The sequence below is a fragment of the Pinus tabuliformis genome, chromosome 4_2 (genome assembly GCF_031772625.1).
Source record: "Pinus tabuliformis cultivar Carrire ecotype Pingquan chromosome 4_2, CPIR1, whole genome shotgun sequence".
Taxonomy (NCBI): domain Eukaryota; kingdom Viridiplantae; phylum Streptophyta; class Pinopsida; order Pinales; family Pinaceae; genus Pinus; species Pinus tabuliformis.
In genome coordinates, this window is record NC_142304.1 from 1,037,088,484 (window position 1) to 1,037,106,129 (window position 17,646).

The 17,646-nt window shown below is 38.3% G+C and overlaps 1 protein-coding gene across 2 annotated transcripts in view; it reads left to right on the forward strand.

Moving 5' to 3' along the window:
- The first annotated feature begins 2,058 nt into the window (after window positions 1-2,058).
- LOC149173157 (SAGA-associated factor 29 homolog A-like) overlaps window positions 2,059-17,646 on the forward strand; it is a 209,222-nt gene continuing 193,634 nt past the window's right edge. Inside the window, exon 1 of one of the 2 annotated variants that reach the window (XM_089424521.1) lies at window positions 2,059-2,491. In XM_089424521.1, the coding sequence (XP_089280647.1) occupies window positions 2,371-2,491 (121 nt within the window). In that variant the 5' untranslated portion in view covers window positions 2,059-2,370. The remainder of the gene's footprint in view (window positions 2,492-17,646) is intronic. The other variant, XM_089424520.1, reaches the window with a different exon arrangement.

Here is a 17,646-nt window from a genome sequence, read left to right on the forward strand (position 1 = left end):
CATGGAATGTTTAGTAAGATAATTCTTACTCTCTCTTGTTTAGTTGCATGTGATAATTTGAAGATTTTATTAATGTTACATGAATTACTTATGCTTATGTGTTAATAGATTCAATGGTACTTTCCTCTATTTTGATGAGATTCATTAGCATGATGTGGGTTTTATTTTAGTCCATACTTACGATGAGTTAAATCATGCTAAGATAAGTTGATGGTTGATTTCTTATCTCTTATAGTTGGAATGGGTAAATGATTCAACTCAGGAGCTTAAAAGTTGTGTTGAATAATAATATAGTATTGGTTATGCCTCGTGTGAGCTATATCAATAATCTTCTTCATAAGCATATTAGATGTAATAACCCAAAGTAATATCTTATGCTCTCATTTTGGTACTGGATGGGGAATTGTGCAGATATTCTCGCATGTGCATGTTAGACAAGACATATCTTTCATTATAGTTATGATTCTTGGTTCACTAAATTCATGGCGGCTGTGAACTCTTAACTGTAGCTAAGACAAAAATTTAAAATCATGGGGTCTAAAGGTTGTTTTTCCTGGGTAGGCTAAGGAGGTTCGTTACAAGTTGTGAACATCTTGACACGAGTCTTGATGTGTTGTGCCCTTGATGGACTAAGGCACAACTAGTGAGCAGATTGATAGGCGAGGTTTAGTTGCCAGATGGACTTGGAGCATTGGTAGAGGCAGGAGTTGCAAATTGGGAGCCGAAGGACCGTGCAAGTACATGGTACGACTGAGGGGAGCTAAGAGAGTCAACTATAGCAGCCAGATGGTCAAAGTATCTTGTTGAAGGTAGATTGGTTGTCGATGGACCAACACCAAGCCCCAATTTGTATTCTTGTACTAGTGGATGTATGAGGGCCATTATCCCTGGTACAGGAGCCCTAAACTGTTGTATTATATGTTGTTTAATATAACGAAGTTGGGTTGAAAAATGTAAAAAGTTGTTTATATTATGTGCATGTGTGATTTACTGTTGTTTATATTCTGCTGTGCAAAGTAGTATCGTTGAAATTCTTGGTTTGGTAGTCTCAAAGTTTTAAAGATTTGATCATAGACCCAAGATCGTGGAAATTCAACAAGGAGAGGAGGGAAGACAAAGTAAGGAGAGGAGGGAGGGAGAGAAGGGGAGGAGAAAGAGGGAGACATAAAGATGGAGGGGGGGAGAGAGAGAGGAGAGAGGGAGAGAGGTAGTGGCCAAGTTGGAGAGAGAGAGAGAGAGGACTTGAGAGAAAAAAGGAGAGAGGGAGGGAGAGAGAGATGGAGTTGGAGGGGGAGAGAGAGAGGGGGGAGAACAAAGACATAGAGAGATAGAGGTGGTGAGTGAGAGGGTGTGACAAAGGAGAGATGGAGAGAATGTGAGCGAGAGAGGAGAGGAGGGAAGAGACAGAGAAGGGAAAGAAAGAGAGAGAGAGAGAAGGGAAAGAGATAGAGAGGAAGACACAAAGATGAGAGAGAGAAGAGAGGAGAGAAAGAAAGAATAAATTTCATCCATTTCGGAGCTTGATAAATCCAAAATTAAAATAAGTCTATGCTATGTTAAAATTATAATCTATTTATTTAAAAATAAATTAATATTTTAATATTAATATTAAAATATTTCCTTTCTTTAAAATAAAACACAAAGTTATTACCTCGACAAATGTGTTTATATAACATAGAAGTAATAAATTTTATAGTTTTTATATTATATATATAATATACCTCTAACATTTAATTCAATTTTCTTTTTAATGAAAAATCATAATTTAATATATTAAGTTACTTTCTATTTTATAAATCATGATTAAATTTATTAAATTACATTAAATTTATTAAATTACATGATTTATGATTATTTGTATTATTAAAAGACTTTTAACGATATCCCTTTAAATCAATTTAAATTATTATCAACTTTGTTGCCAGAGTTATCTTTCTCTTATCTTTCTCTGTTACTCACGTCTTTGGGCAAAGCCCCAGTTACTCACGTCGTTAGGCAAAGCCCATCAAAGAGTGACCAGACTAACAACCTATAGTTTTTCCTTTTAAAGACAGCATGGTTTTGTTGGCGGATATGCATGGATGATCATTGGGTCGGTGGTTCAATTCTGCCTAAAAGCATTTTCCAAAATTAGAAACAAAAAACATTAAATTTTGTTTGGGTAACATTTCAACGAAGAAAAAGTTGTGTTCTAGCTCATATTCAGGAAAAAGCCCTTATTCAACCCAACCCACAAAAATGATGCCCGGTATTCTTCAGACATATATTTTCAGTCCAGAGTGCCTAAGTTAAGATGGTTAGTGGTCCAGCGAAAATACTCTTTGATTCTATACTGTTGAAGTCGATATCGGATTGCCTGTTGTAAGAGTAATGTCGTCGCCGGTTTACGATGATGCGAATGAACATCTCAAGATGTTGGACAACCTTCGCAAGGAGCAAGACCTAGTTATCCAAAAGATCAACAAGATGCATCAGAGACTTTCTCAGGCTTGTAAGTATTTTATTTTTTTCTTACCAACCCTCCATGAATTCCTTGTTTTCTGGAAATTTGAAAATGGCTATAATAAGACTGTTAATGGTATTATGCGCAATATGTTTGAACGCCCACCAGTGAATTTACCCCAAACTGGAATGGTAGTTATCGAGTCACACCAATCGATCATGTCAGAAGATATTACTGGAATTGGGTATGGTCTCATTCTCAAGTGGAAAATTCTGCTGCAGTATACTATTGAGAATTATTTTAAATTTTACATGTAAATATCCAAAACCGAATTGATCCTGCTGCTAAGCGCTTCTCTTACCTAACCTTGTATTGCAAAGTAGTATCAGATTCTGTTAATCATCCCTGCCCTGTTTCCTATGTGGGTACTAAAAGCCTCAGAAGGAATTTAGGATGTAGTGGATGCCAATTGCATCCTTTCAGTAATATAAGTATCAGGTTCTTGGGGAAAAAATTCCCCATAAGCATGAACTTCTGAAATTTACAAGCGAACGATGATTTTGCTCTCGTGATAGCCTCGCCAGTGGTAGACCTCTCTTTGGATCTATTGGGTGTGTTTTTAGATGACAATATGCTATGTTAGTGTCATAATTACTTCAGACGTCTGTTTATCCAAAGCCACTATGGTGTCAGGTTGTCAACAAGTTAGGTTGTCGTGATTTGGTCATCATTTCAAGATAAGTACTCTAATCTACTCTTTCAAATTGACATAGCTGCTTGGGAGTATGTCTTCAATACCGGGCTTTCTCAAAAATTGTTCCCCCGTGATGATGCATAGATAGGGTCTATAGGATCAAAAGTGGACACGTCTAAATGTGTAACAAACTTCCTGCCTTTATCAGAATCCTACAATTCAGTCAAATTTTGATCTATCTGGGACTCTGACCAAATTTCTGATGATCTGTTTAGATTTGGAATTAGGCAAAATCCTCAAGAGCATTGTTCCTTCAACTTCCACTATGAATATAACTTTTCTTATAGTGGAACTCTGACTGTGCTTGAAATTGCAACTGGATTCTTGTCAAATTGGTGGCTGGAAAGAGGGCCTGTTTGCTACATGATTTGTTTACTCTGTTAATCATGTATATTGTAAATACCAAAAGCAGCTATATTTGGTATCTTCATGTGGGTGAAGTTTTCTTTTTTGCCCCCTTTTCACCAAAGGAAAACCTTGCTGGGAAACCCCTGGGGACTTGATTGCGTTTCACAGGTGGTACCTGGTGTAAATCTGTTGGTGCTGATTACAGCATCGACCTGGTAGGGACATTGAGTGTAGCATGCAGCAGAGGCAGCCAGCCAGGGGGAATTGACCTCAAGCCCTCTTGCATGAAGCTCAATGCGCCGAACCACTCAAGCTAGCTCACTGGGATTATGTCAGAAATGTTATTTTTATCAAGCAGACTACTATAGGCTTTGCTGTACTAAGGTGAAGATCTAGAGCCATCAATTTTGTCACAACTTTTCATTATTAGTATACACTCATTTGTAATACAAAGATACACAATGGTTTTGGATTCACAATTCTCTTGTTTTTTCTTTTTTTGGTAAGTTAGACAACATTTCATGTTAATTTATAACAAAAAAATACATATCATCTTTTCTGTGCTAGCTGCTCTACCACTGGGGAAACCAGACCAGTAGCACATTGGCTTTTTTCATCCAGCCTCTTCAGATGAAGGAGAACTTCATCTATGCTTAGTAGATTTTCCTGTTGCGCTTCAGAGCACTCAACAACTACCTTTCCCATAATTGTTTTTATCTGCCAGTAAATGTCAACTGTTTGCATATATGTTTTTTGTGTTGTAAAACCACTTCCAAGCTGATTTTCCCTTGTAGGACTTTTGTCAAACACTTATTCAAACCAATGTTGCGAAAATTGCAATCGGGGTTAAATTGGCGAGGGAATAAATCGGTAAAAATCAGGAAAAATCGGAAAATACAAAAATATTCATTTTTTTTGACAAATTTTTTAATATCTAAAGCATCTACAACATAAAATAAATACACTGACATATAAATATGATAAAAGAACTAATATATAAGATGTGCAATATCATTTCTAGTGTTACATCACACATAACAGTGAATCATGTTCTAAATAGTAAGTCCTGACTCCTGACTCTTGAGTCCCAACTCAGCCTTAAAATACCAATAAAAAATATAATAATGTATCTCATATCATGAGTCATAATGTCATATACAATGAAACGAACCAAATAACTAATACTACTGATTTCCTCTACCCATTTTGCGAGAAAATGCAATAGTTTTCCCTTTCCCTCTAGATGTAGATGCCGGTGGAGTTGGCAGTGGACTCTGCGATGCTCTAGAAGCTATAGGAGGTAGACCACGTCTCCTACTGGTGGCAGGGGTAGCCTGGGTAGGTGGTGTCATCTCCTCCTCCTGTTGTTCCTCCTCCTCCTCCTCCTCCCGCTCTACGCCTTCCACTACCTCCTGCTCTAACTAATCATCGGTAGACTCCATGAGAGGCCTCTCGGCCTCAACCCTTCATGCAACAGTGGTTTCAATCCCATCCAATGAGATGGCCTCCATATCAGGTATCCTCTCAAGTTGCCTCACCCACAATCGAAGATTGTAGTAGACATAGACCATGTCATTAAGTCGCTGGGACTCCAACCTGTACAAAGATCATAAAATAATAATTATAAAAAAAATATTATTTAATGAATTCAAAAAATTAATTGGAAATTTGGAATATTTTAAGTTTAACCTGTTGCGCTTCTTGTTGTGTATTTTTTCAAATACACTCCAGTTGCGCTCGCATCCTGAGGAGCTACATGTTTGGCTGAGGATTCGAATGGCAAGCTTTCGCAGATGGGGTACTCTGGCACCATAGCTTCTCCACCATGCATCTACAACAAAATTACAAATAAGATAAACATAAGAAAAAAATGAAATTTGAAAGTTGAAGCAAAGTATGAAGTTATGAACTTGAAGAGACAATGAAATTTGAAACAAACTAAAAAATACCTTGCATTTCAATCTTCCTATCAACCAAAGCCATCTCAAAGCTAAATGTGCCACCTGCCATCCTGTATATCTCCATTTCTTTGGAGATTTCTGCACGTTCTGCTGGAGATCACACCATCCTCTGAACACAGGTGAAGAATCCATCCATGATCTCAGCATCAAATAAGAACCCACAGGGGTAAGAAAATGCGGGGTTCAGGTAGATCCCTGCAGCATGAATGGGATGATGGAGTGTGTTGTTCCATTGTTCATCAATCACTTCCCATAGGAGGAGTTGTTTCTGAAACCCCTCATCTCCCTTATCATCATAGTAGGCCTGAATGGATTCTTTGGCCCTGTCCATGGCCTCATACAAGTAGCCCATTGCGGGCTTGTCACCATCAACTAATCGAAGAACCTTTACCAAAGGTTCAGTAATGCTACACACCTCTTGCACTCCCGCCCAAAAGTTTTCCTGGTATGAAACTAATCTGCATATGGCCTCTCTCTCTGGTTTGTGGCTAAATGTCAAAGCACGTCACTCATCTGAAAGAAACATTCTCTTCACATCCCACATAGAATTCAAGAGGGATTGAAGAGATATGAAACTGGTGGCAAACCGTGTAATGGCGGGGCACACCAACTCCTTGTTGGTGGTGAATTTTCTCATAAAATGAAGCACAGATGCATGATTATATATAAATTTTGTAATGCTTTTTGATGAGTCAACAATATCTTTGACAAAGGAAATTTTTTCTATGTCCTCCAACATCAAATCAATACAATGTGCAGCACAAGGTGTCCAAAATAAAGTAGGATACCTCTCCATAAGCATCTTGCCAGCAACAACATAATTTGCCGCATTGTCCGTTATGACTTGGGCAACATGTTCTGCACCCACCTCCAAAATAAACACATCCAGCAAATCACATAATAATTTTTCATCTTAGATATGTGCAAATGCATCAACAAATTTCATAAACATTGTCCCCTTGGGACAATTAACCAAGAAGTTTATAAGGCTTCTCTCCTTTTGGTCGGTCCAACCATCTCACATCACAGTGCATCCTGTTTGTGCCCATGATGCCCTAAACTCCTCCAATCTTTTGGTGTAGTCAACCTTTTCATCTTGAAGAATTTTTTATTTTTTATTTTTATTTATATATATATATATATATTTTATTTATTTATTTATTTTTTAATCCTGCTCGAATCACCTTTTTTGGGAAAAAATCGCGATGTTCGCAACACTGGAATAGAGTCTCAGAGGGCTGACGCAGAGGGTTTCAGGTTGACGCAGAGGCCAGGAAGGCTGACGCAGTGCCTCAGAGAAGCGCTGGAGAGGGTTTCGTGGAGCAGAGTTTCAGAATATCTGCTTCCGAAGAGAGGTATTACTGCCAGATTATTTTCTTTGTATGGTGAGCTAGTTTGGTACCCAGTTGTACTTAGAAAAGCTGCATAATAATAATACCCTCAGAACTGCTGCATCGATTTTCCAAGTTGGGTTTTTCTGGGGATGTTTGTTCCAAAATAACGGTGCCCCTTATATGTTTGTCTATTTCTTTCAGTTGTTGATCTGTAGATGGTTGAGACTGCATTGTGTTTATTTCAGTATTTATATGGTTAAATAACTTGTTCAATAATTAACAAGTAGGAGAAATAAACTAGATAGTGCAGGAAAATTTCTAATGGGTTAGACTTAGAAATTTCAACAATGTAAAATGCAAAAGAAGAAAAAAAAAGAAATACTAATTTTCAAAGCATGGGTTTCATGCTCAAGAATTATTATTTTATTTAGATAAGCATGTTCTTCATGCTTCTAGGTTTTCTTGAGTCAAAGAGTCAAAGTCCTATTTTGAAAAATTCCCCTAGAAGTCAAGTTGGCCCTGCCTATCATGTAGGCTTCTGCCCCAAGGGACATGATTGTTCGCACCCCTCTGGACAAGTATAAATAGAAGAAAGTTGGAGCTCATTTTGGACAACAATTTTTGGAATATATGATCTGAAATTTTGCAAAAAAAGAGGAAGATCGAAATCTGAGCAGGAGGGTTTGACTTGGCTTCTAGAAGGTGGAAGGGTCTTGGATGTCTCATTTGATCTGATTCTATAAGAAGAGAATTTTCTAGGTTTTCCCCTTGGAGGGGTTTTGCCCTGGCTTGGAGCCTATATCTTGTGTTCTCTGTTTTCTTGTGATCTTCATGTTTAAGTTTTGATAATTGTTTGATGAATAAGAACATAATTAAATAAATAAGAAGCCAACAAATTTCACAAACAGTTATCAAAGAAATGAAAATCTGATCATAAAAACAGTGAAGTCTATCTCTATGGATCAACTCTGTTGACACCTAATCCTCTGCGGTTGGGTGAATTTGGAATGTGAACAGTCATCAGAAGATGAACTGAGCTGTCACATTCTTTGTATATAACAATAGCTATCTAATGAAATAAATCGAATCATCTTTTCTGCCTAATGGAGTTACTGCCTGGCCTGACATGGTATCAGAGCCAGCTCCTTGTTTTAGCTCTATGCTCTTGTAACTCCTCTATCTGTCTACCTGTGCTCTCTGTCTGCTCTCTGGTGATCTGCCATATTCCTGCGCCTAGCATTAAAACATCTGCTCTCTGGTGATCTGCCATATTCCTGCGCCTAGCATTAAATCGTCTGCTCTCTGGTGGCCTGCCATATTCTTTTATACAGACCTGCACATAGTCTGACACTGCCAGCGCTGTACAAGCTGGCCTGATGCATTGATGCTACTGCTTTCCCAACGAACAAAAACTGAATTCACATCAGGATTCAAGCTCGGCCTCGAGCTGTGATAACTGCTCTCGAATTCTTCTCCGTTTCGAGCTTCAAATGATGCTCAGCCTCCGTTATTTTGATTTTTCGCTGTAATCTATTTACATAGACTACGTTCAATCATCATAAGGCTTCTTCCTTTTGAATTTTCGCTGTGTATACTTGGGTGGCGATTCAGTTAAGATTGTCATTTTGCCAATCGATTAAGAGCAGAGTTGTGTCGTAACTATCTAAGTTTTCAAGTTGTTCTGTCTAAACAACACTGTGGGTTATGAATCAGCTTCAAGGGATTGGAATAGTGGACGAGGGCTGGTGTTGACATTGATGCGCAGACCAAGGGTAGCGCATGTGGCTGGAAGTTCAAGCACCACGCTCACGCTGAATAAAGAGGAGTGGCTCCGTGGAGATTCGGGCCCAACGCTGATGCATCCGGTGCTCATGGTTCAACAGTAAAGTGTGGGGGTTTCTTTTTAAGGCAGATCGCGTGGTCGAAACCTGTGGCTGCCAAAATAATTTTTTTTTTTACATATGCGCCATTGCCTCCTGACATTACTTCCACTCCATAGACAACGTTTTTTTCTCAAACATCGACTCTCACTGTATTTTTTTACAATATGTTTTAATACATGTTAGAAAGTCGTTGGTATATGCTGATGCACTAATTGTCTGCGCATAAAATGGAATTCAGTTAAATCAGAAAGTCGATAGGATAAATGGACTATTACTTGTTGCAGTATTGGTGTTCCATAGCGCTGTGCCTAAATATTGGTTGTACTCCATAAGAGGCATTAGAATATCTGTGCAGCTTGTTTCTTGGCTTTCATAAGAATTCAGAATATTGCTACTACAGTGTATTTTTTTTCCATCAAAAGCAAAAAAAAAATATATATATATATATATTTTTACAGAATGCATTCAATCATATCCATGGTAGGAATAGTTCTCACTGGCAAGGAGAATTATCTTGAATGGTCCCGGATGATAAAACACACCCTCATCTTCAATGAGTTGTGGAAAGGAGTGTGTGTCGAAGAAGGAGACAATGACCCAGTACAACCTACCTCAGACAAAGAGCTCGTCATTTGGGAAAACAAGAACAGCAAAGCCTATGCATTAATCGCAGCATCTGTAAATGAAGAGGTGAGTCGCCATATTTCATCATATTCAACTGCCTTTGAAGCTTTACAAAAGCTGAAAGAACTCTATGACTCACATTCTGCACTTGAAGTTGTTCAGCTCATGATTAAACTCTTCACTCTTGAACTGAAAAATAATGATCCTCTTGCTCTTGCATCTGAAGTAAAGTCTATAATGCATGATATCAAATCCACTAAGGTTGAGCTGGATATCCCTCTTATTGCTTTTCTCAAGGCACTCTATCCTACCTACTCCAATTATCTTGAGTCTTTACAAGCAAATGGAAATCTTAAAGATATAACCTTTGACTCTCTTGTGAAAAGGTTTGCTGAAAGAGAGAAAGCCTTTGGAAAGAAGACAGCCCCTGAATCTTCTGAAGAGACTGTGTGCCTTGCTCATAAAGAAAAGCATCTTGCTTAAGATTCTACAAGAGGAAGAGGTGGACGAAGAGGAAGATACTTCAGAGGCAGGGGGGGCAGACATTCTCAAGGAGAAAAGGCAGACTTACACTGCATTCGCTGTAAAAGAAATGGATCACATGATGCCTCTACATGCAAGCTACCATGGGACAAAATTGAGCAGAAAAGAAACCAACAGAAAGGTAAAACTGATGATACAGACAAAGGTAAAGCACCTGAATCCGCTCACTATATTGAGGCACAATGTAACATTGGAGTAAATGAAGATTTGTTTAATGCTTCACTTGCTTCTTCGAAAAATGATTGGTTGCTTGATTCAGGAGCAACCTGTCATATGACTCATAGAAAAGATTTTTTTGAAGATTTCACTGAGAATGTTGATGGAGCAGTATACTTTGCAGATCAGTCAAAAATCAAGCCATCAGGGCTTGGCACAATCAGGCTTAAACTGCCTGGTCTTCCAGACTTTCTTCTGGATCATGTTCTATATCTCCCACAGCTCAAGAGAAACTTGCTGTCCTTGGTCCACATCCGCCAGCAAGGTCACTCCATTCATATGTTTGATGGCAAGCTTGAGGTAAGAAAAGCTTCTGACCACTCACTTGTCATGAGGGGAATAGAAGAAGAAAGGCTTCTCAAATTGCAAGGAACCTCTGCTCATGCACAACATTTCTCATATATTTCTCATCATGAAGAAGGTACACTTCCATCAAGTTTATTATGGCATGCTAGATTTGGACATTTAAACTATGACAGTCTCCGCTTATTGAAGAAAAATGGTGTTGCTGGTTTGCCTACAATTCCTAGGAAACATAAGCAATGTGATGCTTGCATTCTAGGAAAGCATAGGAAACAGTCTTTTCATGATTCACATTCAAGAGCACATAGGAAGCTTGAACTCATTCATTCAGATTTATGTGGTCCAATGCCTGTTCCTTCTGCAAATGGAAATAAATATATCATGACATTTATTGATGATTACACCAGAATGTGTTGGGTTTATTTATTGAAGAACAAATCTGATGCTTTTCAAACATTCAAGAATTTTCATAAATGGATTGAAAATGATGCACAATCTCATATTGGGTCTATTCGCACTGATAATGGAAAAGAATATACATCAAATGAATTTGAAAACTATCTTTGCCAACATGGGATCAAACATCAAACAACTGTGCCTTATAATCCCCAACAGAATGGTGTAGTTGAAAGAATGAATAGAACAATCTTGAATATGGTACGATCCATGCTTTTCTTCAAAAATGTAAAGATAATGTTTTGGGCTGATGCTGTTCTATGTGCTGCATATATAAAGAATAGGTGTCCATCTAATGCTATGAGAAACAAGACTCCTTATGAATTGTGGTATGGACATGTTCCTTCGGTAAAACATCTCAGGATCTTTGGTTCCACCTGTTATGCTTTGATACCAAAGGTACATAGAAACAAACTTGGTGCTAGAAGTCGTAAGTGTATCTTCCTGGGGTATTCAAACACCTCCAAAGCATACCACCTCTATGATGAAGCAAATAAAAAGTTTGTTGTATCTAGAGATGTAATTTTTCTTGAATCATCCAAATCTGACAATGTTGTTGAACGGCAACTTGATCGCTTGGATAGATTCGCAAAAACGAAATCATTTCAAGAATTTGATAATCAGATTCCACATCTTGAAGGGGGGATTCCTATACTAGATCAACATGTGGAATCTTCTTCTGAAGAACACTCTCCCCCGACTGAAACTCCAACAACGGATGATGCTTTAAGTGATGTAATTGATAGAATTGGGAGACTCAATCTTGATTCAGTCCCAACTCAATCAACAGAGCAGTCTGGACCATCTCAGAAAGGTTCCCCAAAGTGGCTGACAAAGACACTTGAAAGTGTTCATCCTGATGAAATTGGAAAAACAGGAACCAGAAATTCAAACTGACAAAATGGAGGTGATGTAGATGACTCTAATTCACCTGTTGATATGGATGTTTCTTATGATTGTGAATTGAACTTGTCTATAGATTTTGAACCAACTTCCTTCAAAGAAGCTGCTTCTCATGATAAATGGAAAGAAGCGATGCAAAAGGAGTATGATGCCCTCATAAAGAACGGCACTTGGAAGCTGGTTGATCCTCCATTTGGAACAAAACCAATTGGCTGCAAGTGGGTCTACAAGAACAAGTACAAAGCTGACGGCTCACTTGACAAGCACAAAGCTAGGCTTGTGGCAAAAGGTTTTGCACAGAAGGAAGGGGTCGATTATGAGGAAACTTTTGCCCCCACAGCAAAATGGGCCACCATCCTGACACTCTTTGCACTAGCAGCTCAGAACGGTTGGAAAGTCCATCAAATGGATGTAAAAACTGCCTTCTTGAATGGAGATCTAAAAGAGAATGTTTTTATGTTCCAGCCTGAAGGATTTGCTGTGAAAGGACATGAACATAAAGTATGCAAACTTGTGAAATCCTTGTATGGCCTCAAACAAGCACCGCGAGCCTGGTATGAAAAACTAACTGAGCATCTTTTGAAACTCAACTTCAATCATTTTGATCTTGATGATGCAACTTTATTTGTCAAGAAAGTTGGAAAAACAGTTGTATATCTTGTGGTATATGTAGATGATCTTTTAATGACAGGGAACAATGAAAGCTACATTGCATCCATAAAGAAGGAATTGGGGAAAAGTTTTGAAATGACTGATTTGGGCTATGTTCATTACTATCTTGGCATTGAAGTAACCCAACATCCAAAATCCATATTTCTTTCTCAAAAGAAATACATTGGAGATTTGTTAAACAGATTTGGCATGACAGAGTGCAATCCTCTTTCTACTCCAATGGAACAAAACTTAAAGCTCACATCTATTGAAGGAAAGGAATTTGAGGATGCAACAAAGTATAGACAGCTTGTAGGAAGTCTCATCTACCTCACTACTACCAGACCAGACATTTCATTTGCTGTTGGAATCCTCTCCAGGTTTATGCAAAAGCCTTGTGAGGGACATTGGTCTGCTGCAAAAAGAGTTCTAAGGTACTTGAAGGGAACTCAAGACCTTGGAATCAAGTATACACAGGTGGACAACTTCAGCTTGATTGGATACTCTGATTCAGACTTCGACGGAGACAAAGAAACTGGGGTATCTACTTCAGGATATGCTATGAGTCTTGGATCAGGAGCTGTCTCTTGGAGATCACGCAAACAATCAGTGCCAACAGATTCCACAACAGAAGCAGAATACGTGGCAGCAGCTGAAGCAACGAAAGAAATTGTGTGGCTCAGGAAAATTCTTGAAGATTTGCAGGTAAAACAAGTACAATCAACTCCACTCATGATTGACAACACCTCTGCAATAAAGTTGGCCAAGAACCCAAAGTTCCATGATCATACAAAGCACATCAATACTAAATATCATCTGATCCGACATCATGTTGAGGCCAAAACAATCCATCTCCGTCATTGTTCCACAAATGAGCAAATTGCAGACATCTTCACCAAAGCGCTTGGAAGAGAAAAGCTTGAAAGATTCAGAATGATGCTTGGACTCACCAACATCCCTTCAGATTAAGGGGGGGAATGTTGACACCTAATCCTCTGCGGTTGGGTGAATTTGGAATGTGAACAGTCATCAGAAGATGAACTGAGCAGTCACATTCTTTGTATATGACAATAGCTATCTAATGAAATAAATCGAATCATATTTTCTGCCTAATGGAGTTACTGCCTGGCCTGACAAACTCTTAGGATACAAACTTTCTCTATATCATCTGAATTCAGAAGAAGAACTACTTGACGAGTTTTCTGAATATTTGTTGGAAGAAACATCTCTGTATTTGAATAAGGCCAAAATCTTTTTAATCTGTGTATCAAAGGATTAACAATTTTTGTTATTAGACTCTAGACCAAAACCTTAAGGAAGAATTCTTGAAGGACGATAACAGAAGATTATTATCATCTCTAGACCTCGTTCTAGTAATCTGAGGAGGTCGAAAGTCTGCTCTTAAAATTGAGATATTTGCAAAGTTCTTCGTGGCTCGAAATTTTGTATTTTCTTTGAAGTTTTGAAGTCTATTGCGAGATCTAAGTATAGTGCATCGAAATGTGACAGTCGAAGTTATCTCTTCTTATGGAGCAAGTCTGAAGTCTTCAACTAATACGAGGTCTGCAAGTCTAATTACTGAGCTTATTCGTAACTTGAAGTCAAGACCAAGTCTTAATTTTCTTGTGGAAGAATTTCTTTTATGCATCTCTGTGGGATTGAAAACAAACCGATATGACATCTGAGTTCAAAGGATTTGTCATAACTAATGTAGATCAAAAAAATTAATGATCAAAAGGATAAAAAGGACAGTGATTGAACTTTGAAGTAAAATTCCAATGGGAAGAAGTTTGAACTTCATCTTGTCCAAGGATTACAATCAAGTCCAAATTGGTAATTGGAATGACAATGTATCCAAGTTGATAAACTTGTTTCATTTCTGTGTTTGAGGACAAGTATGGAAACAATGGTTATTTGGAGGAGTGACTAGGCTGAGACCTAGTAGGATCAAAATCACTATAGAAGATTATCTGTGTTTAAAGGATAAGATCCTTGAGGCTCATACTCCTGAAGAGTTGACCATGCAAAGACAATTTTGTGAACCAAGTCAAGAATGGTGTTAGCAGAAGGAATTTCTGGAGGACGATGGCCAAAAGTCTGAAGGCATCTCTGGTGGAAGAAGATGACATACATCTGTTGAAGTGAAGGACTGTAATTATACACTAAAGTTGATCAGGTATATATCTTGTTGTTTCTCTTTGTTCAAGATCTAGGCAAAAATATGTGTTGAGGTTTCCTTGCTAAGATGTATGCTCTTAAGAAGCTTTGATTAAATTGTTGGAGAGCTGTTGAATGATGGGGATCTGTAAGGATGTATTGACTGGATAAGAGTATTCTCTCTTGTGAGTTAAAATCCTTGGAAAGCATATAGTTAGCAATCATGTAATTTGTAACTAACATATGCATTCTTGTAGAACTTGCAATTTTTTTTAGATTGGCAGGTTTTGGGGATCTGGATATTAACCCTTAAGGAAATCTTCCTTCTTGTTGAAAGAAGTCCTAGATCTTGAGAATGGCAGATGGTAAAAATGATCTTATAGCTCAAGTTTAAGAGGGAGCTGACTTTTCTTGAAAGATGAAGCTAACAAAGTGGATGCATGGAGTCCATGGGTTAAGTAAAGGCTGATCATTTTAAAAAGATAAGTATTATGTGCCTTTCCTCCTTGATTGATGGTTTTGGTTAGTTTCCTGTCTATATGCTCTTTGTCTCTTTCATGTCAGTGAGATTGCAAAGCCTACCTAGGGTTTAGCAGCAAAAGGCTAACATGGAAGAGTGTTGCATATTCAAGAATACTTTATAGTCTTATAGAAGACCTAACCAATGAAGGGTTTGGCAATTTGATGATTGCTTTTATTGTGCCCTAAGGACTGTCAATTTGAAACAGCAAAGCACAATTAGTGGGTTGCTTATGTAATCCCTAAGAACTATGATTTGTTGTGTTAAGATATTGTTGTAAGGGCTATCTTATGTGTGCCTGAAAATACAATACTAGATGTGACAAATAAGAGTTGAGTGGGCTGGTCATTAAGCCCTAGATCTGTAGACTGTGTAAGGGATGGTTTGACACCCTAGTCCATTGAAGTTTGCAATAAGTGGGCTTTGTACAATACATCATGAATTGACTTTTGGTGCAACAAAGTGCAGATTAGTGGGCTGTTGATGTGCCCTAGGAATAGCATTTTGAAGCTATCAGATAGTTGGCAAGTGGATGCCTAGAAGACCTCATGTACAGTACACGATACAGTTCAGGAAGCAATGCATGGCACAGTGTGGATGTTGTAGGTGAAGGCCTCAAGTGCAGGATCTTGGACTGTTAGGAGGCAGATTTGGAGCCCTAGTTCAGAAGTTACAGTTGGGCAAACTCAGTGATAATAGGGCTGGTTGAGGAAGCTACAACTGATCTCCACAAAATAACAGGTAGCTGATGTAAGGGAAGTATGTGTACTTCCGACACAAGCTGAGGCTTGTTGATGCACTCTCCCTGTTTGAGAGCGAGCGAGCATGGATTTCTGCTCTCAGGTTGAGAAGGAGTTAGGACACATGGTTCTCCTTGTGTCATGTACTATGATGGATTAGAATTGACATCCTAAGTCAAGTACATGGACATGGATAAGGAGAATGGTGGATTGGATAAGCATCTTGGACAAACATTCTTGAGTCATGTACTATGATGGATTAGGATGGAGATCCTAAGTCAAGTACTGTTGAAAATTGTAACTAGGTTTGGTCTTCATAATGACCTAATTGTAATCATGACATTGTATATTCTTTATAAATAAAGAAAAGGAAAGAAAAAGAATTGTAGTATTTTATTTTTGTAGTATGGCTTTCATACTCAAGTTTGAGTCAAAAGCACGTTCTTCGTGCTTTTAGGTTCTCTATGTCTTTCTAGGATAAAGAATAGTATTGTTCATGTGTCATAGTCCCATTTGGACTCTTTGCAATAAATAAAAGATACTTATTTTATCAAGAAAAACCATTTTGTATCCCAAGACCAAGTTGGCCTAAGGAGGGCTATATGACCCCTTCGGAAGGCTATAAATACAAGGAGCTCGACCTCATTTGAGATACTCATCCAAGTCAAGTTCGATTTGTAACAACGAAGGAGAAGAAGAGCTAGAAGGACAAGAAAAGGAAGGAAGAATCAAAGTTTCTTGGGTTAAATCTCTCTCTCTCTGTCCACATGTGTGAAGTTAGGGTTCCTATGAAGTTGCAGTTGCAGGAGGCTGAAATTGCAGGGCCGAAATTCTGGGACAAAGTTGCAGTAGGTCAAAGTTTGGAAGCTGCCTTGGAGAAGATATTGCTGGGGGCTGTCTTGGTGCTTGGTAGGGTTGTTGGCTTTGGTCTTTGGGTTTGGAAGTCCCTTTGTAAGCAGATTCTATAGAAGAAGAGAAGCATTTTTTTGGGTTTTCCCCTTGGAGGGGTTTTTCCTTGGCTTGGAGCCTATATCTTGTGTACTTTGTCTTGTTGTGATCTTCATTGTTTTGGTAATTGCTCGATGAAAAAGATCTAATAAAGTAATAAAAGGCCAACACATATCACAAGGTATTATCAATTTAAGGAAAATCATCTATAATACTTAAGTTCCCTGATTTTCCAACAAGTATATGGACTTGGATAAAGAATGGTTCAGTGGAGAGACATTTCCTTGAGGGAAATGGTCCGGTGGAGGACATACTTCAGGTATCTTAGGTGGAGTATGTACCTCAGAGAGGCGATGTGGTGTCCCATGGAATGCCTCCCAGTGTTGTGCTTTGATCTTGTGGAGAGATAGAGTGTACATATCAAGGCCTTGGTAATGTGACAATGCTGGCTGTGATGATGCTATCATAATTAATGCTTGTCAATCTATATCCTTTCTTATAGATGAGAATATTAGGATGAGTCATTATGAATACCTCCCTAGTTAAGAGGGAGTGTTGGAAATTGTAACTAGGTTCAGTCTTCATAATTGTATGAAGAAATGATTTATTTGTTATAAAGAAAAATTTAAATTATATTATGTCCCATTTGGACAATTGTAAGAAAAACATTTTTTTTTTTAAATTGATATTTGTTCTCCCAGTTGCCAACGACTCTCCTAGAAGACAGGTCAATTCAACCCTATGAGGCACCCCTTCAGACGTGGGAACAACTATACATATGCTATCGTGCTCATCCATTTGGGCAGAAGTTCGTGCATCATTTGTGGAAGTTCGGTGGTCTTTTGAAGGAAAATAATCAAAA